The sequence below is a fragment of the Leuciscus leuciscus genome (genome assembly GCF_965113295.1).
Source record: "Leuciscus leuciscus genome assembly, chromosome: 13".
NCBI classification, from domain to species: Eukaryota; Metazoa; Chordata; class Actinopteri; order Cypriniformes; family Leuciscidae; genus Leuciscus; species Leuciscus leuciscus.
In genome coordinates this window covers 41782437-41806820 of record NC_138737.1, presented here as the reverse complement: position 1 = coordinate 41806820, position 24384 = coordinate 41782437, and the positions used below count along the sequence as shown (strand labels likewise).

The window sequence follows — 24384 nt, the reverse complement described above, 5'->3', positions numbered from 1 at the left end:
GACGTCTAATTACTGTGGTAAAGTCATATGTACTGATCAACAGTGATCATTTAATTATGCTTAAAGGGATAGTTCACTTTGAAATTAATTTTTGGTATGTTTTAGCTTACCTCAAGGGCATCCAAGATGTAGGTGTCTTTTTTTCCGCAGTAGTTTCAATTTTGATATTTTTAGGTCAAACCGTTCTTGTCTGTCAGTCATATAATGCAGGTCTATGGTCACTGTCTCAAAGAGCATGCACAGAGTCCAAATTAAAACAATTCCCCGTCGTCCAAATTAAACAATTCCCCATCGTAAGTACACATTGATGGCCTAAGACACGAAACGAGCGGTTTGTGTGAGAAAACGAACAGTATTTATATAGTTTTTACCTCTTATACGCAGCCATGTCCGAGTGATCTGATCTGACGTGTACGCAGACTGGTGCATAGATATATACACTAGATGTCGCCTTAAAGACATTCGTTCCAATGAACTGCCGTAGACAAAGCGACATCTAGTGTATATATCTATGCACCAGTCTGCGTACACGTCAGATCAGATCACTCGGACATGGCTGCGTATAAGAGGTAAAAACTATATAAATACTGTTCGTTTTCTCACACAAACCGCTCGTTTCGTGTCTTAGGCCATCAATGTGTACTTACGATGGGGAATTGTTTAATTTGGACGACGGGGAATTGTTTTAATTTGGACTCTGTGCTTGTGTTTTGAGACCGTGACCATCGACCTGCATTATATGACTAACAGACAAGAACGGTTTGACCTAAAAATATCAAAATTGAAACTACTGCGGAAAAAAAGACACCTACATCTTGGATGCCCTTGAGGTAAGCTAAAACATACCAAAAATTAATTTCAAAGTGAACTATCCCTTTAAATATCAAAATACCATTTAAACATTTGGTACCACTTCATCTTAAGGTGACGTGGTTAAACTTTACTTACTATAGTAATAACAGTAAATTATGCATAATTACAAGCAACTGACCCTCAACCAAACCCTAAACCTGATCTTAACCCAATAGTAAGCTAGTAATAGTAACCTTTGTGAAGTCGGATCACAGGAACACTCAGATGTGTGTTCTGATCCAGAGAGAGCCGTCGTCATGAATAGATATGAAACATCTTCACTAACAGTCTTTTCAACATCACAGCATCATTATTTCTGCCTATCAATCACTCAGATTATCACAGAAGTGCTGGGAGAAAAGACTATAGTTCAGATATAAACACTGATGTCTACAGTAGAGATCACAATACAGCAAATCAGCTTTTAAGAGTAACTTGATGCTTCAAATAAAGATTGTATTGATTACATCATTACACCAGTAGGTGGCGACAGGAGACTGTTCAAATATGTGTTTTAGGGCTGGGTGATAAAACGATAACGATATGTATCGCGACAGACACGTAATCAATATCAATAAAAAATACATTCGATAAAACGTTCGATAATTATTATTTTTTCTTCGTTGGAAGAAACCAGAGGTTGCGAAGCAAGTTTGGTTGCATGAACAAATGTAGTCACTGTCTGGTAACCTAGCAACTTACTGGGTGACACAAGCTAACAGCCGGTCATGTAAAAGGGGTCGCACACCGGACGAGAAGCGCATCGCCGCGCCGCGCCGCGTCTAGGACAACTCAAGGTATCGCACACCGGACGAGAAGCGCATCGCCGCGCCGCGCCGCGTCTAGGACAACTCAAGGTATCGCACACCGGACGAGAAGCGCATCGCCGCGCCGCGCCGCGTCTAGGACAACTCAAGGTATCGCACACCGGACGAGAAGCGCATCGCCGCGCCGCGCCGCGTCTAGGACAACTCAAGGTATCGCACACCGGACGAGAAGCGCATCGCCGCATTGCGTCGCGTCTAGGACAACTCAAGGTATCGCACACCGGACGAGAAGCGCATCGCCGCGTCTAGGACAACTCAAGGTATCGCACACCGGACGAGAAGCGCATCGCCGCGTCTAGGACAACTCAAGGTATCGCACACCGGACGAGAAGCGCATCGCCGCATTGCGTCGCGTCTAGGACAACTCAAGGTATCGCACACCGGACGAGAAGCGCATCGCCGCGTCTAGGACAACTCAAGGTATCGCACACCGGACGAGAAGCGCATCGCCGCATTGCCGCGTCTAGGACAACTCAAGGTATCGCACACCGGACGAGAAGCGCATCGCCGCGTCTAGGACAACTCAAGGTATCGCACACCGGACGAGAAGCGCATTGCCGCGTCTAGGACAACTCAAGGTATCGCACACCGGACGAGAAGCGCATCGCCGCGTCTAGGACAACTCAAGGTATCGCACACCAGACGAGAAGCGCATCGCCGCGTCTAGGACAACTCAAGGTATCGCACACCGGACGAGAAGCGCATCGCCGCGTCTAGGACAACTCAAGGTATCGCACACCGGCCGAGAAGCGCATCGCCGCGTCTAGGACAACTCAAGGTATCGCACACCGGACGAGAAGCGCATCGCCGCGTCTAGGACAACTCAAGGTATCGCACACCGGACGAGAAGCGCATCGCCGCGTCTAGGACAACTCAAGGTATCGCACACCGGACGAGAAGCGCATCGCCGCGTCTAGGACAACTCAAGGTATCGCACACCGGACGAGAAGCGCATCGCCGCGTCTAGGACAACTCAAGGTATCGCACACCGGACGAGAAGCGCATCGCCGCATTGCGTCGCGTCTAGGACAACTCAAGGTATCGCACACCGGACGAGAAGCGCATCGCCGCATTGCGTCGCGTCTAGGACAACTCAAGGTATCGCACACCGGACGAGAAGCGCATCGCCGCGTCTAGGACAACTCAAGGTATCGCACACCGGACGAGAAGCGCATCGCCGCGTCTAGGACAACTCAAGGTATCGCACACCAGACGCGCACTTTCTCAGTTTATAGCGCCATGTCTTTACAATTCGAACACATTATCCTCTATGAGTGTCCACACACCGGCGGCGCCATCCGGCGTCTGCCCAGCAACAGCTCAGGACCGGGTTCAAAATCCTGCTGTGACACAGAGCGCCATTTACATAGTTTTATATTAAATTGACATTATATTTGTCTCAAATCGTCGTTAATGTATATACTGACTTCACCCTGTGCTGCAATATACATTTAGTTTTACATTCATTCACAGAAATCAGCTGCTTGAATGAAAATAGCTGATGTTATCGGATTTATAGGTGAGATTCTCAATTCATTCAGTTAACGGATGATCTGAGGTAAAGTGTTCAGACTGTAGAATTAGCAACGATTGTATTTAATTGTACAGTACAATCAGAACATAGTACAGACATTATCTTAATTTCATAATGTCCTTAAACATAAGAATATTGCTGGCTGGAGAAAGTGCGCGTCCGGTGTGCGATACCTCGAGTTGTCCTAGACTCGGCACGGCGTGTCGACATTTCTGCCTTTATAACTGGGGATTATGATCAGAGGAAGGTTAAGTTTAAAATATATATTTTTTTAAATGTAATATATTTGTCTCCTGGTCCTTTAAATAGGTCATAAAAAATATCAATAATTATCGATATCGACCGATATGAAACACTTATATCGGGATACAGTTTTCAGCCATATCGCCCAGCCCTATTATTGAATCATTCACTCAAGAGATTCATTCAGAAACACTGATTTATCCAGTAATGAAACAAGTGAAGACTTTATGAGCACTATAAATGCAATCATTCACTCAAGAGATTTGTTAAAACATTTTTTTCAAATTAATTAAATTATTAATTAGATATTTTTATAGACAGCAGCAGTTTGCCAGAACCTCTAGTAAATGACGTTATTTTGTTTAGTAATCTGTTCAGAATTGAGATCTTAAAAAATATCATACTTTTTTACACAGGAACACAAACACCGTCAATTAAAGAGTAACCAAACATTTAAAATATTTATTAGCATCACAGTAATGAGACTTAGATGAGATGAGGGACGCTTACTTGTCAAAATATCATCATTACAATGCATTAATGACCCATCAGTTAAAATAAAAAAAGCCATATTGTAAAATCCACTCATAAAGGATTTACACTCGTTTCCACTTTAACAGTAAATTACAAGCAACTAACCCTAAACCAGTGTCCTTGTTACACGTTACATGCAGTTACTACAGTAATTACTATAATTATGCATAATCACAAGCAACTGACCCTGAACCAAACCCTAAACCTAATCCTAACCTCCACATGCACTGCGAGCGGAGAACATGCACACATCGCTGTAACATGACATAAAACATCCCGACACATACCACAGGTGAGTGTGTAAGGCTGAGGAGTGTGTCCTGCAGATCTCTCAACACTATCCCACGTGCCCCGTCACCTACAGGACCGACACTCGACCCAAGACCAGACAGAACCTGTGACTGACACTGCAGCGATCCAGCTGAGCCAATCACAGCCCCCGAACACGACCGGCGATCCTGCTGAGCCAATCACAGCCCCCGAACATGACCGGCGATCCTGCTGAGCCAATCACAGCCTCCGAACAGGGCCATGTGACCACAGCCAGCGTTTAGTCCTCTGTGTGCCTTATCAGCACAGATTATCCCACACGGGACAGGCAAGGACTCAAGCAGGCGACTGAGACTCTTACACACACACACACACACACACACACACACACACACACGTCTCCTTCCGTGTCCGTTGCACTGCAGAAGCCCTTAAAAGTCGACTCAGTGTGAGGAACACGTCTGATGCGAGACAGATGCTTGTGTGAGCAAACCTGCCATCTTCAACAACACACCCAGACGTCTAATAAATCTACATCAGGTGATCGTGATGTAAACACACACACTTCCACGTGAGCCGAGCCGGAGCGTCCGATGATGGATGAGGATGAAGACGCTTCGACACACACAGAGGAGAACAGGAACACTGAACATCCAGAGTGAGGCTGTTAAAGCCACAGCATCTATAATGTTATAATGTTAATGAAAGTCCAGCTTTTAATGTAGTTTATTATATGTCTATGTGGTGTTTTTAATGTGCTTTAAGACAAACCATGTGTAAGTTCATAAGTCGACAGCATTGCTGAGTATTTCCTCCTTAAAACTGCAGTGAACCAAAGACAGTCTCAAACACACGCTTTGAAATCGCTGGTGTTTCTGACGTCACAAACTACCTTGTAACCAATCAGATCAACGTGTGATCGTCAACCAGTGGATCTCTGAGCTGAGGGAGTGAGTGGAGGCGGGGTGAATTTGCATATTCATAGAACCGCGCATACTAAATGAGGCGAGGGTGTCGAGTTACATTCAAGATATTTTAAGACATAAAGGAAAATTTTTTAAATATGTAATTATGGTGATGAAAGATGAGCTTTAAGGCCCTTTCACACCAAGAGCGATAACTATAAAGCTCCAGACTCCACCTAACCGTTTCAGTGGGGAAACATTTGAACTGTGACAACATGCCCCATACTGAACCATGACCATATGACAGATTATAATCTTATCTGATCTAATCAAAGAAATGTACAAGACAAAATAAAATATTTTGTCAATAAAATACAAATATTAACGTTTTCATATAAAATAATGCCATTTTTTGACAACAAACACACCGGAAAACACATCTATACAGCATAACTCAAAACATAATAATAGATTAATAATTTCAAAATATTCACCTTTTTCCAATAAAAAAGTAAAAAAATAAAAAGGTTTCTCAATAGAATTCATAACAGTATATAATATAATATAATAGAATAGAATAGAATAGAATAGAATAGAATAGAATAGTTCTAATAGGAGCTCATTGTAACGCAGTGTGACAACATGCCCCACCTGTGCAACTGTCATCTCAACTGTTAAATAACAGATATAAGATAATATCGGATTTGTCTCATTTTAAATTAACACAAAAAAACAGAAATGAAAATTGAACATAAGTAAGTACTTTTGCTATAGTTAAATAAATGTTCAGTGATATCTTCCAAAGCTTTCTGAATTGTGCTGCAGTGTTTCTCTATATAGTGTTGAAATGGTCACTAGTAAAAACGCTTTAAACCGTGTGTGTGACAACTAGCCCCGCGCCAGTGTGTGTCCGATCACCCCTACATTATCCGGCCAGTGTGTGAACAAATGTTTAATTGTAGATGATGAACGAACACTTCTTTCAATGTTTGAATCAAATGAGTGACTGACTGGATAATGTGAAAGGCAGTGATTAGCAGCCCTCGCTCTGATCTTCCTCTGGGAACACCAGGTCATCAGGAACATCATGTGTTCACCTCACCCTCGCTCTGATCTTCCTCTGGGAACACCAGGTCATCAGGAACATCATGTGTTCACCTCACCCTCGCTCTGATCTTCCTCTGGGAACACCAGGTCATCAGGAACATCATGTGTTCACCTCACCCTCGCTCTGATCTTCCTCTGGGAACACCAGGTCATCAGGAACATCATGTGTTCACCTCACCCTCGCTCTGATCTTCCTCTGGGAACACCAGGTCATCAGGAACATCATGTGTTCACCTCACCCTCACTCTGATCTTCCTCTGGGAACACCAGGTCATCAGGAACATCATGTGTTCACCTCACCCTCGCTCTGATCTTCCTCTGGGAACACCAGGTCATCAGGAACATCATGTGTTCACCTCACCCTCGCTCTGATCTTCCTCTGGGAACACCAGGTCATCAGGAACATCATGTGTTCACCTCACCCTCGCTCTGATCTTCCTCTGGGAACACCAGGTCATCAGGAACATCATGTGTTCACCTCACCCTCGCTCTGATCTTCCTCTGGGAACACCAGGTCATCAGGAACATCATGTGTTCACCTCACCCTCGCTCTGCTCTTCCTCTGGGAACACCAGGTCATCAGGAACATCATGTGTTCACCTCACCCTCGCTCTGATCTTCCTCTGGGAACACCAGGTCATCAGGAACATCATGTGTTCACCTCACCCTCGCTCTGCTCTTCCTCTGGGAACACCAGGTCATCAGGAACATCATGTGTTCACCTCACCCTCGCTCTGCTCTTCCTCTGGGAACACCAGGTCATCAGGAACATCATGTGTTCACCTCACCCTCGCTCTGATCTTCCTCTGGGAACACCAGGTCATCAGGAACATCATGTGTTCACCTCACCCTCGCTCTGATCTTCCTCTGGGAACACCAGGTCATCAGGAACATCATGTGTTCACCTCACCCTCGCTCTGCTCTTCCTCTGGGAACACCAGGTCATCAGGAACATCATGTGTTCACCTCACCCTCGCTCTGCTCTTCCTCTGGGAACACCAGGTCATCAGGAACATCATGTGTTCACCTCACCCTCGCTCTGATCTTCCTCTGGGAACACCAGGAGACTCTGCTCATCATCATCAGCTTTACTACAGCAGATCTCAGATCATCTGCATCCTTCATGTTCATGATACACAGATAAAGCCTACGCTTATATTTATTACATGAGAAAAGAACAACCAGAATATTCCTCAAATAATTCTCCAAGAGTTTCATTGAAATGAGAGCTTCAGGTTTGTGTGAATAAGGGCGAGTAATGATGATGATGTGATGATGCGCTCGATCACATGCGCCGCTACGCTTAATGATGACGTGAACAGCGAATGCAAGACGATTAGCTTTAAACATAAACTGCATTTTCTTATGAAAATAAAGTCAAAATATGGGATATGTTGAATAAATATGTAAAAAGCGGAGTGTATTCCTCCAGGAAGAGCTGAGAGTCACATGGTGTCTGAAACACCTCACACATGACATACAGAACATACTCTATTTGTAGTCACTCTAGTTCCCATTCCCGACCCAATGACATCATCATCATTAGGGCTGTGCGATATAGCTAAAAAAATTATCACGATATAATGTTTCATATCGTTCGGTATCGATAATTATTGAAATTTTTTTAGAACCTTTTTTTTTAAGACAAGTAGAAAAGTTTGAATTTAAACCACTGTTTTTTATTTTATTTATCCACATTAAGGCAAACAACAAATTATTTTAGTTTTAGCAGTCAAAAAAAAATGTAAAAAAAAATATCTTCTTTATGTCTTATATTAAGATAAAAAAGTAAGTGTTAAAGAAACTCTTGAACTTAAAATGTTATAAAATGTGTGCAAAGTGCAATGAAAAAGTGTAAACGTAGAAGAATCAAGGCAAACTTGGTAGATCAACATCTGTAATAAGTAGGGGTGGAACGGTTCCTTACGACACAGTGGTGTCACGGTTAGGTACATTTTGAGATACAGCAAAAAGAAAGAAATGCCAAAGAAATTTCCTTGATTTAAAAAAAAAAAATTATTAAAAAGAAAAGTTATTTTTAAATAAGTCTGAGTTTTCCCTACATCTTGAAACGTTTACTTTTATAAATGGGGGTAATATATTTGAAGGATGAACAAATGTGTTTTGGTCATCACATTAAAAATAACATTTAAATATGATAATATTTGAGTTTTGAAGTGCTGGAAAAAGATGTGTGATGTACTTGAAAGCATTTTACTATTCCTGCCAAACATGGTTACTGTGAGTGTTACTACAGTACATTAAATCCATATACAATGAATGTTGCTGATCTATGGACTTAAATATAACTAACGTTAGTTCATTCATGGCACAATGTTTCTCCTGGTTTCCTCGTCAGCGCAGTTTGATCCGTTAATAACGGAGAAATTTGAATGTTTCTCACTCGATCTCACGCTGATGTTATTACTTCAGAGGCGAATTCAAATGCTTTCTTTACTGGATCTCTTAGCGCTGTGTAGTAACAGTGTCGCTTGATCTAGATCGACTCGCGCTGCACTGACATTGATGGTCAAAACTGATAAACGGTCCGTGGAGCACAAAATAATAACGCAGTTTCATTCCGCTTGCAGTTTCATTTGATGTCGGGCGACGTTATGGTGGTCGCGCGTGCATTTGAATGAAAATATTGAGCGCTATATCGAACATTTTTTATATCGTTACCGACTAGGGCTGGGTATCGTTTAAAAAATTTTGATACCAATACTGGTACCTTGATTTCGATACCAGTTCCTGAACGATACTTTTTTTGATACCAATTTTATGAAATCCATTTGAACAAGATTACATAACACATTACCTCAGAAAAACTTTAGTTTTATTTTTTCAGTTTGACTCATGCTCCTTAGTCAGTCCAGAAAGGAACAAAAAAAAAAGCACAAAGGAACAAAATATTTTTTTATAAAGAGCTCATGCTCACCAAACCTGAATTTGTTTGATCAAAAATACAGTAAAACTTGTAATATTGTGGAATAGTATTACAATTTAAAATAGTATTTGAATATATTTCAAAATGTAATTTATTCCTGTGTTGTCAAAGCTGAATTTCAAAATCATTACTTCAGTGTCACATGATCCTTCAGAAATATGAAAACAGTTTTTGGAAACTATGATACATTTTTTCATGATTCTTTGATGATTAAAAAAATTCAAAAGAACAGCATTTATTTGAAACAGAAATCTTTAGTAACATTACACATGTTTTAAGGGCATTTTTGATAACTTTAATGCATCCTTACTGAAAAATAATTCTGACCAACACATTTTTGAACGGCAGTGTACATTCAGTAGGTCATTATTGCAATATAAACACTGTCAGAGTGATCAACAGGTATCTCTTCAGTTACCAGTCGAAGACGGAGCAACTTTCTGCTCTTATGTTTACTCCGTGCACTGTCAAGGGCTTCATCATATCTGTCGCGGTACCGTCTTTGCAGCAATTATTTTACCGCAAATACTGCATCGCACGCTTGGCATCGAGAATGGAGAAATGTAGCCACACTTTTGATCGGCTTTTCCACATCTTTAAGGTATTGTGAGTGTGTGTGCTCGCGTCTCATTGAGTATGTGCGCGAGTTTGTGTGTGTGTGCTTGCGTCTCATATGAGAATGTGTGCGTGGACAGTTTGTGTGCGCGCGCATGTCTCATATGTGCGCAGAGTTCCCCGCGTCTCGTGTGTGTAGAGTTCACGTGTATGTGCGTGAGCGACTTTAGGCGTGTTGTTGTGCATTTCATATGTATTTGTTTGAGCACTGACGTTGACGAGTTAACCCCTTAGGTATCGAAATCTGGTACCGAAAAACAAGTCATTTTTCGATACTCGATAGTATCGAGGCAATTCGGTCGGTACCTAAAAAGTATCGAACTCGGTACCCAGCCCTATTACCGACAATGGTGTACCGTTGATAAATACCGATGCCGTTTTATCGCCCAGCCCTAATCATCATCATCATCATCATCTACAGTCTCTCCTGGACATCCTCAGATCATCTGTTGATCAGGATCATGAGTATCTGCGCATCATCGCCTGTGCTTTACTTATGTTTATTACTGTAATACATCAGAACATAAATCTCGACTGTATCGTTTGCTCAATAAATGCGCTGTTCGACGACACAAGTTCATTTCTGTTGTTGCTTTGATGGGAAAACAAACATGATGTGGAATTATTGGAGTTAATATAGTGAGTTTCACTGGTTATGTTGCACCAGCTTTCATAATGTGAAGAGTCTGATAATGTATATGATGAAACAAAATAGACCGTGTGGATTGATGTTCTTTTGAAAATGTGAAAGTGCACTGATTCTAAACCAGTGATTAATAATAGTGATTAATAATAATAATAGTGATTAATAATAGTGATTAATAATAGTGATTGATAATAGTGATGAATAATAGTGATTAAAGTTTGTGAGCAAGATGAATCATGATCATCAGTTGACCCGCCGGAGCACAGACATATATCACTGATATCTGAGTAAATGCTCTGGGAAACAGACCACAGCTCGCTCTCTGACATCAGATTACTGCAGGACATACTGTGAAGAACATGTACTGAACATTTTAAATGTATATTCAACTAAATCATTTGGAATCTAAAATTGCTAGAAAATCAAAGCCGTATGTCTGACAAAGATTGAGCCGCTAAAAGGTTTTAAAGTTCTACAGTGTTTAATCTTTCGAATGACACTAAGATTACTAAGACATGTGATCAGGACACGACAGGTATCGGGATAATCAGAGGTCTGGGATGATCAGGATAATCATGAGGTCTGGAATGAGGTGGGGTTACAGGACCAGTTTTATTTTGGGTGAACTATTTCTTTGAAGCTCTTTGTGTGTGTGTGTTGATAAAGCAGGAATGCGGAGTGGCAGCTTGTTGCGGTCACACACACCCTACACCATGGAGCCGGTTTAGGAGGATAGCCAGGTGTGTTTCAGGTTAGTCTGCGCCAACCCTGGGTTTTAGACACCATGAAAGTGGTTTGGCTTTAAGCGTGTTCATCAATCATGTGTGAGAGGTGTCAATCAAAACTCACAGCCAATCAGAAAAGCGTGTGGGCGGAGCCTCTGATCAAGCGCACTGCACTCGCAAACCAAATCAATCAAAGCTCACAGCCAATCAGAAAAGCATGTGGGCGGAGTCTCTCTGCAAGCGCACTGCACTCGTAACCAAATCAAAGCTCACAGCCAATCAGAAGAGCGTGTGGGCGGAGTCTCTGTTCAAGCGCACTGCACTCGCAAACCAAATCAATCAAAGCTCACAGCCAATCAGAAAAGCATGTGGGCGGAGTCTCTCTGCAAGCGCACTGCACTCGTAACCAAATCAAAGCTCACAGCCAATCAGAAGAGCGTGTGGGCGGAGACTGCACTCGCAACCAAATCAATCAAAACTCACAGCCAATCAGAGGAGAGTGTGGGCGGAGTCTCTCTGCGAGTGCACTAGAAAACCAAAAACATAAGTACATAATCAAAATGTATAAATATTTCACCATACAAAATTATTAAAAACGAGACTGAAACGATCTTAATTAAATGAATTGTTCACTTCTCATATTACTATCATTAATATCTAGCTTGGAGGAGCACATGATAAAACCACTGTTCATTCAACAGCTGATCTAAAGAATGATGACTGATGAACATACGGGTGAACCACACCTCTACTACTGTGGTGGAATACACACGCTTCAGAAATATATATAATACATATATCCAAGTATGCAGAACAGAAATGAAAGGTCTATAACTACAGCGAAACAAAACACTGAGCAAAGGACTGAATCTGCATTTCCATTGGCTCATATTATACGTCTCTGCTTCGTCAACTTCTCTGTTAGCTGACCAATGAGAACACTCCTCCTGACCTTCTGAACCACACGCCTGTCCTTCTAATCAACGCGTTCGAGAACTCAAAATTAAACATGTTTTCGGCATGCACTCTTAAAAACAAAGGTTCAAAGGTCACAGTGATGCCATAGAGATGATCAGACCTTAAAAGAACCAATTTTATCTTAGTGTGAAGAACATTTTAATAATCTAAAGAACCTTTTGTGCAATGGAAAGATTGCATTGATGTTAAAGGATCTTAAAAGCCAATGATGAACTCATGTAATACCATGGTATATTCTTCGGCCACTTTCAGGTATCTCTATCAGTACTTTATGTATCTATATATCTCTTTATGTACCATTACTGTACCACAGTATTATCACAGTACTTCTTATAAAAGCGATTCCCAAACAAAACACAGACAAACATAACAATGACTCGCCATTCCAGTGAAGGAACCACACACACGAGCATCGCAGTTTCAGGACCCAGGCTCGTGCCATACTGGGCAGAACACATACAGCACCAACGGTAGTGCTGGAGATATCGTGATCACAGTGATATATCCTCGATAAACACGTGAATGTGTACAAATATCATGTTTTACCATCACTACATCCCATGACACCACCATCATTATACACACTATACAACATGCCGAGGGGCTTCACCCCTGTCTGGGTCAAACATGGACAAACCCTGAACAGTTCAACATATAAACCAACGGATGGGTTTAAACATCCATATTTGACCCAAACATGGGCTGAAGCACCTCAGCATTATATAGTGATACTTTTCCATAAGGGAAACATAAATGTGCGACGCTTAAAAAGCACAATATACATATATTACATGTGTAAATAAACGCATAAATATGTGTTTATTAGCAAGAGCGCGTGATTGCTCTTGTAAAAGCTAGTCATTTGCTGATATAGCATTGATTGTTTGTTGACTGATTATGGGAGATATGATCAATATATGTTTCAGAATTCTCTTTACAAGCAAAACATACAAATTAATGAATATTCAAACAAAAGAAGTAACCCGTGTTTTCTCTGCACGGCCGCAACACCGTTATATGAGTCAGCCGTCGCACAAAACACATCATATCGTGTCGTTGTTTCATCTTACCTGTCGACAACATTAATGCTCCACCGGCCCACCGATCAATGCGCTAATACAGGCTTACGAGCGCTTATAACTGCGATGCGATGCGATGGACGCGCGCGTCAGTAACGCCACTGGACATCCATCAGGCCGAAGCTTCCGCGTCACCTCGCGTCGTGTGTCCGCGAATAATTCCACACGAAAACAAAACCAAAAAGCATCTATAAATCATCGAAATTAAAACACATCGCGCTAGTCAAACTAGCAGTGCGGGTTAATTCGCTGGACACGCCCACGCCGCTGCTTCCCGTGCCGTATGCAAATTTACCAACCGTACTATGGCGAGGGATAGGCTCATGAATATTAATGAGGTGACGCTACAGGTTGGTTACCAGGCAACGCTTGATTAATATTCATGCGCTAATCCTTCGCCGTAGTCGGATTCGTAATTGTTGGCTATGGTGCGTCATTAAATTAATGTTATAGTTTTTAATTATGTATTTATGAGGCAGGTTGCGTAGAACTATCGGGAACCTTAGTGTACTTGATTAGTAAATCAATATACTTGATAGTGAAATCCTGATTTGAAACAGGACACTGCGCATGCGCGAAAACATTGCGCTCCCACTATGGTCCTCGTGAGCCATCTTGTTGTCGATCCATATGCTACACCGATGATCATATATCATACTTCAGTGTGCACTGCATTATTACTCTTATTACAGACATGTTCAGTAATCAGCAAACAGATGTTCTCACTCAGAACTTTAGCTAACATTCTGGCAAGGGTTGCTCAACAAACGCTCATAACCTTAGTAGATTGTTCGCTCAAAGTTAGGCTATTATGGTTTAATAACGTTCTTTAATGTTCTTAAAACGTTATTTATATATTTTTCAGGGAACTTTAATTTTCTGAAATGTTTCAGTTGGACGTTAGAACGTTTTTTGAATGTTTCTACTTTGTTCAGAGAACATTCAAAAGTAATGTTCCCATAATGTTTGCAAAATTATATAAAAAAATAAATAATTAAATTGGACATTTTGAACGATCAGTTTCATCTGCATAGTGAGTTATTATTTTGTAACTCAATATTTGTTTAAACTTGATACTGGGAGATGTTTATATGAAAGCACGGTCTTTGTTTAGATGGACAAAATAAGAGAAAAACCAAGTAATATACGAAAGGAAGCTTTCTAGAAATAGTATTACATACAATATCTAAGTAAAGAAACACATTTATAAAGAGATCACATATTTACGCTTATATCCTCTCAGAATTACTGAACTTCATCACCCTGTATTGCCTACAAACACTTGGTCACATGCTGCTATCTGGAAACCAAGTCAATGTATTGCATTTCAAAATGACTGCATCAATATCTATATGTGTCATAATCAGAAAACGTCTGATGTATTCGTTCTGCAGCAGCAAAAGATGACGCTCACCTTCACATTTGAACCATGAAAAGCTGAGCTAGTTTCCTTGAGTCCTGGAGGAAACTGCAGCAAACTGAAGCCAAACACTTGGTTCGGTATCTCCTTTATTTGGAATTTTTTTTTTATTTGACATTGAAATATGTCTAACGCTGACTATGAGCTTTCTTGTGGATTCAGGAGTTTGGTTGATTTGGCAAAAAACCTCAAGAGTCATTGGCACTAAAACTAAAGAACTATTTAAAGTCCCCCTGTAGTCAGTGAGTGCTTCCCTAAACTCATCTTTCATCACCAGAATGACATATTTAAACACTTTGTCCTTCATAGCCTTAAAATATCTTGAATGTAACTCGACACCCTTGCCTCATTTAGTATGCGTGGTTCTATGAATATGCAAATTCACCCCACCTCCACTCACTCCCTCAGCTCAGAGATCCACTGGTTGACGATCACACGTTGATCTGATTGGTTACAAGGTAGTTTGTGACGTCAGAAACACCAGCGATTTCAAAGCGTGTGTTTGAGACTGTCTTTGGTTCACTGCAGTTTTAAGGAGGAAATACTCAGCAATGGAGTCGACTTATGAACTTACACATGGTTTGTCTTAAAGCAGATTAAAATCACTGTATAAACAACACTAAACACTGGATGTTCACCACAGCGGGACTTTAAAGCTAAGGTTCCCTCGTTAAAATACCAATTGACCACCACTGAAGAGCGGGTACTTGAGACTCGACTGGTTTTATAAAATGAAAATCAAAAACATTATTTAAAAAAATTATTTATAGTCATGTTTACAAAAACATGAAAAAATTATAAAGGTACTTAATATATCGGAGACATTTAATGTACTAGTAAACCATTATATCGTTGCCCTGCACTAATCGCATCCAAAATAAGTTTGTTTACATAATTTGTGTGTGTACTGTGTATAATTACTTTGTATTTATGAATTCACACACATGCATGTCTATATCTAAGAAATATTTTGTATCTAAACACATTTTTCTTAGATATATACATGCATGTGTGTGAATTTATAAATACAAAATATTTATACTCAGTACTCACACAAATTATGTATACAAACTTTAATTTTGCATGTGATTAATCGCTGCACAGCACTAATATATATATATATATCTCCACTTCTTAATGTACAGACTGGTCTCTTTACACAACACTGATGTCCTGGACAGTCTATGCACTGAGAGCACTTGCCAACTCTCAAAACATAAATAACCAACAATAAATTAAAGTCTTTGAACTCTAGATTAGCATCGCTACGAGTACAAAAGTACCTAGAGTTGTTTAAAACAAACCGGACAAGAGTTCACAATAACGGCAAGCTCCCCTGCGGCGCCAGGATGATCCCGAACACGTAGAAGAGTCCCATGAGCAGGTTTAGCTTGGCGGTTTTCTGCGGGATCTTAGCGTAACAGCGGCGGCGGAACTGCCGCTCCAGCGGGAAGGCCATGGGCAGCGTTAGCAGCGGGAGAGCCATGCTAATGCTGTAGCGTGTGGCTAGGATGCAGAACAGCAGGTAGGGCACGAACAGGAGCAGGTTGTAGATGATGTAGGAGAGCGTTGGTCCCACTAGGATGGCTAGCGTGACGATTCCCGCCTGCTTGTCCGAGTCCATGTCTCGGGTGTTGTTGCTGTGCAGGATGGCTTCGGTGTTGAGCGCTAGCGGCACGGCGTACACTAGCGGTAGCACTGACAGGTACCCCACCTGCACCGCGTGAGCGAACATCACCGCCAGAGGCCCGAAGGTGATGAGGATCACCACGTCTCCCAGAGCCACGTACTTCAGGCCGATGCCTAGAGGACACACACACGACACCGTGAGAACACTAGCATTGTGATTTGCAGTTACGTCTCATTTTCCCCCAAATATTATTAAATGTATGAGCAGTTCTGGGGATACAACTGAATACAAATTACATGAGATGAATGTAATCTATTTCGATTACACATTTAAAGGTGCAGTGTGTAAGTTTAGCGGCATCTAGTGGTGAGGTTGTGAACTGCACCCAACAGAAGTTACGGTGGCCGACAGGAAGTGATGTCGTCGTCTGAGACAGCAGAGAGTAGCCAGTTAAGCGGAGGATTCTTTACAAAGATAAATGAAGAAATTAGGTTTACTTAATTATTCAGTAAAACTGTTATTGTGAATATTATTGTGACTTGTTCATCATTGTGTCAGTGACTTTAGCTGAAGCTTCTTTACACGAAGAACAACATAGTGAGGAAACGTGTTTGTCCGCTCAGGGCCACCGTAGAAACATGTGGATGTAAGCGGACCCGCGGTGTGTGTAGAGAGAAACGCCTCATTCTAAGCTAATAAACAACACACAACGGTTCATTAAGTAAGGTCTTTATACACCACTGAAAACGCAGTTATGTTTATGATATTGCATTTCTGTCAACAGATCCTCCTAAATATTACACAATACACCTTTAAAGGCACACTATCAGGGTTCCCACACCTCGGTTAACTTCAAATTCAAGGACTTTCCAGGTCCAATACCCTCAAACTCAAGGACTTAATGTGGGGACACATTTCAAGTGAGAGCAAGGTTTCATCGTGTTTCCTTGTAAGACACATTGTTACAGTTTTGCACGCGTGAACGTCATGGCAACGTACAACACAAAGTACCTGACGCGGGAAACACTTAACGTAACGCGTAAGTAAGGGTTAATGCCCGACGAGGTGTCCATTATCAGGTATTAATGGACGACGGCGAGGCGTGAACCGTCCGACGCGCAGCGGAGTCCATTAATACCTGACAATGGACACCTCGAAGGGCATTAACCCGCTTATACCATGGTCACTTACGAAAGAAAGAAATATTTAATCAATTAATAATACTTTAATGTGTTTTAGAGTAAAAATCGTGAGGGTTTTTATTTATTAAGTCGATTTATTTATTTAATATCTCCCGTATACAGGCGTTGCCAAGCAACAGCGACCCGACCGCAGCAGTTGATCAGTGAGTTTGAGCCAGCGCAATCATTTAGAACTGTCATCAGGCAAATTGACGGGACGCCTTTCCTAGGTGTACATTATCACTTTTTAATGGACACCCTGCAGCCAATCAGAATCGAGTATTCACCCAGACCATGGTATAAATGTGTGTAACTAACGTAAATCAAGCAAGCTAGTGCGCATAGGCCACGAAGTGTTGGCGGAATAGGCCTAACACATTAGCGGACCGGAGGGGATAATATGGAATTTTTTACAGAAAACTTATTGCACAAAAAATAAATTCAAGCACTTTCAAGGACCTGTGTCTATGTGTGTTTACTTTCAAAAACTTTCCAAGGCCTTGAAATCTTTTTTTCATATTCACAAACTTTAGGATTTCAAGGAGCCGTGGGAACCCTACACTATGTCATTCTTTGCCACTAGAGGTCGTTTATCCAAAACAAAGGCACTGCGACTGGCGATTATCCTCCACGGACTGCTGATGTCATCAGTGAAAGAGGAACTGTAGTCGGATTACGAGTATTTTAAAGTGTGATGTAATATAATACGTTTTTAATTTTTGGAATCTGATTACTTAAAGGCAGGGTAGGCAGGTTTTTTCTAAAACACTTTTTACCAAATTTGTTTAAACTGTCTTTATATACCAATACATCATTAAAATGTAAGTACTCTGAAAAAGAGAGTATAAACATCGAGTGTCTGTAGTCCTCTCAGGGCGCAATAAACACAGCTACTTATGTCCATTCAGAACAAGTGAAAGGATTGGCTGGGCGACTGTCACTCTCCCTCGCTACCATGGCTACCACCCCCGCCGCTACAGGAGCCGCCCACATGCGCACCCGTTTGACTCGAGGAGGGGAAGAGGCACGGAAACCTAATAAAGTTAGGTATGTTATTACATGTGATTCTGACATGATGTCACTACGTGCACTGCGCTGGCAAACGCGTCCCCCAGCTGAGAGGTCGGCATCGCGCGCTCATGTGTTTAGGGGGCGTGGCTTTGGAAGAAGCCCAGAAGGGAGGGGGTGGGAGTGAATGGACATAAGTAGCTGTGGTTATTGCAGCCCTGAGAGGACTACAGACACTCAATGTTTATACTCTATTTTTCAGAGTACTTACATTTTAATTATGTATTGATATATAAAGACAGTTTAAACAAATTTGGGAAAAATCCTGCCTACCCTGCCTTTAATCCAGATTACATAATCAGTTCCTACCCAGCTGTGTGTATGCGTCATCTTTTATGTCAGATTCTGTCATCTAACCAAATTAAAATACTAAGGTGCCTTTTACACTACAGCGCTGTCAACTAAAGACTGAAAACGTTTTATGCGACGACGACGTTTCGGGCCTGAAATACTGAATTCATAGTGCAGTGATACCGTTATCATCTCTGAGTAAACCACACAAACGGAGATTTGTGAAAACGATGACATCATGTGTGTTACATGTTCAGTCTATAGGTTCTTCTTTACACAGTGACATCGCCACCTACTGGCCACTTTTAAGGTAGTTAACTAATGAACCTTATTGTAAGTGTTACCAAATGATGTACGATGCATGTACACAAACTCATTGGTGGCATGAACGCATTTACACAGCAATTACATACATGAGATTAAGGTCTGAAAAATAACATTTGTAGTATTGCAATATTAAAGTATTTCAAAATGAACATTGTAAATATGCAGCTAAACCTGCCAGTAGGAGGCGCCAGTCAGTCTCAAGCCTGAAGTATGCTGCATTGTTTATGCGTACACTAGAGTATATACATTTTACATTTTGAAGTTGCATCTCTTAACATTAGTTAATGCACTGAACTATAATGAATGATCAAGGTATAATTAATATTTAAAAAGTACAGTGCTTATATTTTTAGTATTTGCAGTATTTTGTGTGTTATGTGTGTTTGATTAGTCAGTTATCGTCCAGTGCGTCCAGCCTTGTGTTTCTGTGCTGGGAAGAATCCAGCTGTCGATCGCCTTATGAGCTCTTTATCACTCTCCTCTGATAACAGCTCGACATGTTCACATCATATCCTCAGGGTAAAGGGTTAGTTCACCCAAACATGAAAATTAGCCCATGATTTACTCACACTGAAGTCATCATACGTGTGATATTCTTCTTTCAGACGAACACAATCAGAATTATATTGAAAAAGTGTCCTGGCTCTTCCAAGCTTTGACCTTTATTAACCAAGCTCTATATTTTCAACATTTATTTTTCCAAACTCAGAAGATCTTTATTAACCCTGTGGAGCACTATATGATGGATAAATGCACTTATGATGGACGGATGCACTTTTATGATGAATAGATGAACTTTTATGATGAATAGATGCACTTTTATGATGGACGGATGCACTTTTATGATGGATAGATGAACTTTTATGATGGACAGATGCACTTTTATGATGAATAGATGCACTTTTATGATGAATAGATGCACTTTTATGATGAATAGATGCACTTTTATGATGGATAGATGAACTTTTATGATGGACGGATGCACTTTTATGATGGATAGATGAACTTTTATGATGGACGGATGCACTTTTATGATGCATAGATGCACTTTTATGATGGACGGATGCACTTTTATGATGGACGGATGCACTTTTATGATGGATAGATGCACTTTTATGATGGATAGACGGACTTTTATAATGGATAGATGCACTTTTATGACGGATAGATGCACTTTTATGATGGATAGATGCACTTTTATGATGGATAGATGCACTTTTATGATGATAGATGCACTTTTATGATGGATGGATGCACTTTTATGATGGACGGATGCACTTTTATGATGGACGGATGCACTTTTATGATGATAGATGCACTTTTATGATGGATAGACGCACTTTTATGATGGATAGACGCACTTTTATGATGGATAGATGCACTTTTATGATGGATAGATGCACTTTTATGATGGATAGATGCACTTTTATGATGGATAGATGCACTTTTATGATGGACGGATGCACTTTTATGATGGATGGATGAACTTTTATGATGGACGGATGCACTTTTATGATGGACGGATGCACTTTTATGATGGACGGATGCACTTTTATGATGGACGGATGCACTTTTATGATGGATAGACGGACTTTTATAATGGATAGATGCACTTTTATGACGGATAGATGCACTTTTATGATGGATAGATGCACTTTTATGATGGATAGATGCACTTTTATGATGGATAGATGCACTTTTATGATGATAGATGCACTTTTATGATGGATGGATGCACTTTTTTGATGGACGGATGCACTTTTATGATGATAGATGCACTTTTATGATGGATAGATGCACTTTTTATGATGATAGATGCACTTTTATGATGGATAGATGCACTTTTATGATGGACAGATGCACTTTTATGATGGACGGATGCACTTTTATGATGGACGGATGCACTTTTATGATGATAGATGCACTTTTATGATGGATAGACGCACTTTTATGATGGATAGATGCACTTTTATGATGGATAGACACACTTTTATAATGGATAGATGCACTTTTATGATGGACAGATGCACTTTTATGATGGATAGACGCACTTTTATGATGGATAGATGCACTTTTATGATGGATAGACGCACTTTTATGATGGATAGATGCACTTTTATGATGGATAGACACACTTTTATAATGGATAGATGCACTTTTATGATGATAGATGCACTTTTATGATGGATAGACGCACTTTTATGATGGATAGATGCACTTTTATGATGGATAGACACACTTTTATAATGGATAGATGCACTTTTATGACGGATAGATGCACTTTTATCATGGATAGATGCACTTTTATGACGGATAGATGCACTTTTATCATGGATTGATGCACTTTTATCATGGATAGATGCACTTTTATGGACTTTAAAAAAAATGGTGCCCATTCACTGCCATTATAAAGCTTGGAAGATCCAGGACATTTTTTAATATAACTCTGATTGTATTCGTCTGAAAGAAGAATGTCATATACACCTAGGATGACTTCAGGGTGAGTAAATCATGGGCTAATTTAAATTTTTGGGTGAACTATCCCTTTAAGAGTGTGCATGTAAACGTGTTCACTGTGACTGTAAGACCCAGTCATAACCCAAACATATTCACCTCCAGTACTTTTTGGTCTATATAGCTTATTTTGCCCATCTTGACAATTTTTTAAGACCCAGTCATAACCCTGCATATTCACCTCCAGTGTATAGGAAAGAGCTGGACAGTCCCCCGAAGTAGATGAGCGCCAGATGCTCGAGTCTGAGTGAGGACAGGCAGAAGAGCAGTGTTGCACACAGACACCCGGCGGAGTAAAGCACCGCCCCGAACATCACCACGTCCTGCGGCTTCAGGATCTGGTCCACCAGAGTCCGGTCGTCGCTCTTCTTGTGATCGATGCCCTTGGAGAAGTCGTAGTAGGTGTTGACCAGGTTCCCGGCGCCGTGGACCAGCAGCACGGCCACGGCACACACCAGCAGAACCAGCAGGTCCACGGACCCCTCCAGCTTGTAGGCCAGCGCGCTGCCGAGGGCCACCGGTGTTAGCGAGGCGCTGAAGCTCCAGGGACGCAGCGCTAACACGTACGCCGCGCACTTGCCCTGCACACCCCTCACGCCACGGGCCCGACCCGCTCCAGAACACCCTGACCCGTTCAGGCCGTTCGACCCCGAGAGAACACAGCTCTCAGCGCTCGCCTGCTTCATGGCGGATCAGTCTAGCAGCGCTTCAGAGAGAGGAGACGAGCTGTCGACACACACACACACACACACACACACATCATTACAACATCACCGGCAGACATTCATTAACTTATATTATTACAGCTCTTGACAAAAGCATATTAAAAACACCACATAGACACATAAACAACATTATTACACGGCTCTGGAATGCTTGATTCTGATTGGTTAATCGTGCATCCAGCGGTTTAACAACTGAACACAGAAACACAGGCTCATCCGGGTCACTGACGTCAGCAGCGCTATACGCTCGCTAGAACGGGTTTTCCTCGCCGAAGTTTTACGTTTGGTGGGTTAATAAAATATTAAATATTATCATCATTAATAAAGTTTATTTTGAGAGTATCGGGAGATCAACTGTAACGGTATCGTGACTCTGATTGGTGGAATTTCCTGCACAGCATCATGGGTAATGTAGTTTTTCCACCACAAATTCAACTTAAATCAACTTAAAACTTAAAAGGGCAATGCTAGGGTATTATAACACAAAATATAGTTATAAATGTACTTTTTAAAATTTATTAATATGATTTATGATATTAATTACTGTGGAAATGCCATGTGAAAAACATATGCCCTTCAAAAACACAAGGACACTAACAAAAACCTGCCAAAATCCCATGTTTTTATGATCATAAATTAAATGATCCAGTAAATCTTCATACTTTTCTCAGTACTGGTTACACCGTGTGTTTCTGGACAGTAATGCCATATTTTGGGTAGAAAATATATGTCAATATTTCCAGATTTACACATGACTTCATGTATTATTAGTAGTAACAGTTAGTAGTTATGAAAGGGCTCCCTCGCAAAGGGAGAATCATATTTAGGGGTTCGTTTAATCAAACCCACTGTAGTAAAGTATGATCATGTAAGAGAGCATTAATTAAAGAGCCTTAATCAGCTCACCTGTTGATCTGCTCATTAACATCAGATCACGTGTCCATACAAACACACTCATCCGTGTGTCACACACAATACGCGTTTCTTTCTCTAGTGTTTCATCACTGATTATGATGATTATGATAGTGGTCCGGCTGCTAAAGGCTAATGCTAGTTTGAGAGATTATTAGAGATTATCAAAGTGTCCGTCAGGATCGTAACGTTACCTGCTCCACACACACACACACACTCTTCAGCAGAGCCGCTCACGCATCGTGCCGTGGGTTCAGGGGTCAATCCCCGCAGGGTCCGAGCAGGAGCGTGACAGTCTAGTGATGATTTAATCGACATTAGCAACATTAACCGACTCACACATCGCCATTTCCGTCCAACACCTCAGAGTGCAGCGCGTGTAAGACAGTCCGGGCGGAAACACGGCAGAGCATTAATCGTTCCGCCCGACTAATCGTTCCGCCTGAGACAGAGGTTCTCGGTTTTCAAAGCGGGTTCAAACTATTTTTTACAGTCTATGGTTCAAAGTCAAATTGTGTAAAATGCAAAAAATAAATATTTAACAAATATATTCAAATTAATTAATTAAAATTAAATAACAATCGGATATAAATAAATGATAATATGTAGATTAATTTAGATTAGATAAGGTATGTGTAAAAAGTAAAAAATTTATATAAAAGTAATTCATTAAAATTAAATAACAATCGGATATAAATAAATTATAAGATGTAGATTAATATAGATTAGATAAGGAATCAAAAGTAAAAGTGAATAAAAAATAATATAAAAACTGTGTAAACTATACAAAAATGTATTTACAAATGAAGACTTCAGGTGCAAAAGTCTGTCTAACGTGTTTCTTCAATATTAACATTTTCATCAGGCTCCTGTGTGTATAGGTGTCTTCCTCAGTACCGACATTTCTGAATGGGCTGAGGCTGAGATTTAGTGAGATTAGGTGAAAGTATTTGATGAGCGTTCACTATGTGCGGAGATTCACTCAGTATTATTATCTCATTTTGACATAAGTGGCTTTTAGAGGCTTTTGCATCAGAGCTCTTCATATATAAAT

The 24384-nt window shown here is 40.8% G+C and overlaps 2 protein-coding genes across 3 annotated transcripts in view; both read right to left on the bottom strand.

Moving 5' to 3' along the window:
• The window catches only part of mib2 (MIB E3 ubiquitin protein ligase 2), a 75755-nt gene extending 62225 nt beyond the window's left edge, over positions 1-13530 (bottom strand). The window contains 1 exon segment of the mRNA XM_082187439.1: positions 13254-13530. Coding sequence (XP_082043565.1) covers positions 13254-13266 — 13 coding nt within the window. The 5' untranslated portion in view covers positions 13267-13530.
• A 1228-nt stretch (positions 13531-14758) lies between these two features.
• On the bottom strand, positions 14759-23708 carry ubiad1 (UbiA prenyltransferase domain containing 1). Of its 2 annotated transcripts, none has more exons than XM_082187420.1 (3): positions 23325-23708; positions 21875-22419; positions 14759-16485 (listed from the first exon to the last, which is right to left on the bottom strand). In XM_082187420.1, the coding sequence occupies exons 2-3, from the start codon at positions 22377-22379 to the stop codon at positions 15998-16000; spliced, it is 993 nt and encodes a 330-aa protein (XP_082043546.1). In that variant the 5' UTR covers positions 22380-22419; positions 23325-23708; the 3' UTR covers positions 14759-15997. The 2 variants fall into 2 exon arrangements, with proteins under 2 accessions (XP_082043546.1, XP_082043545.1); XM_082187419.1 differs by having other exon boundaries at positions 23525-23708.
• Positions 23709-24384: the final 676 nt, after the last annotated feature.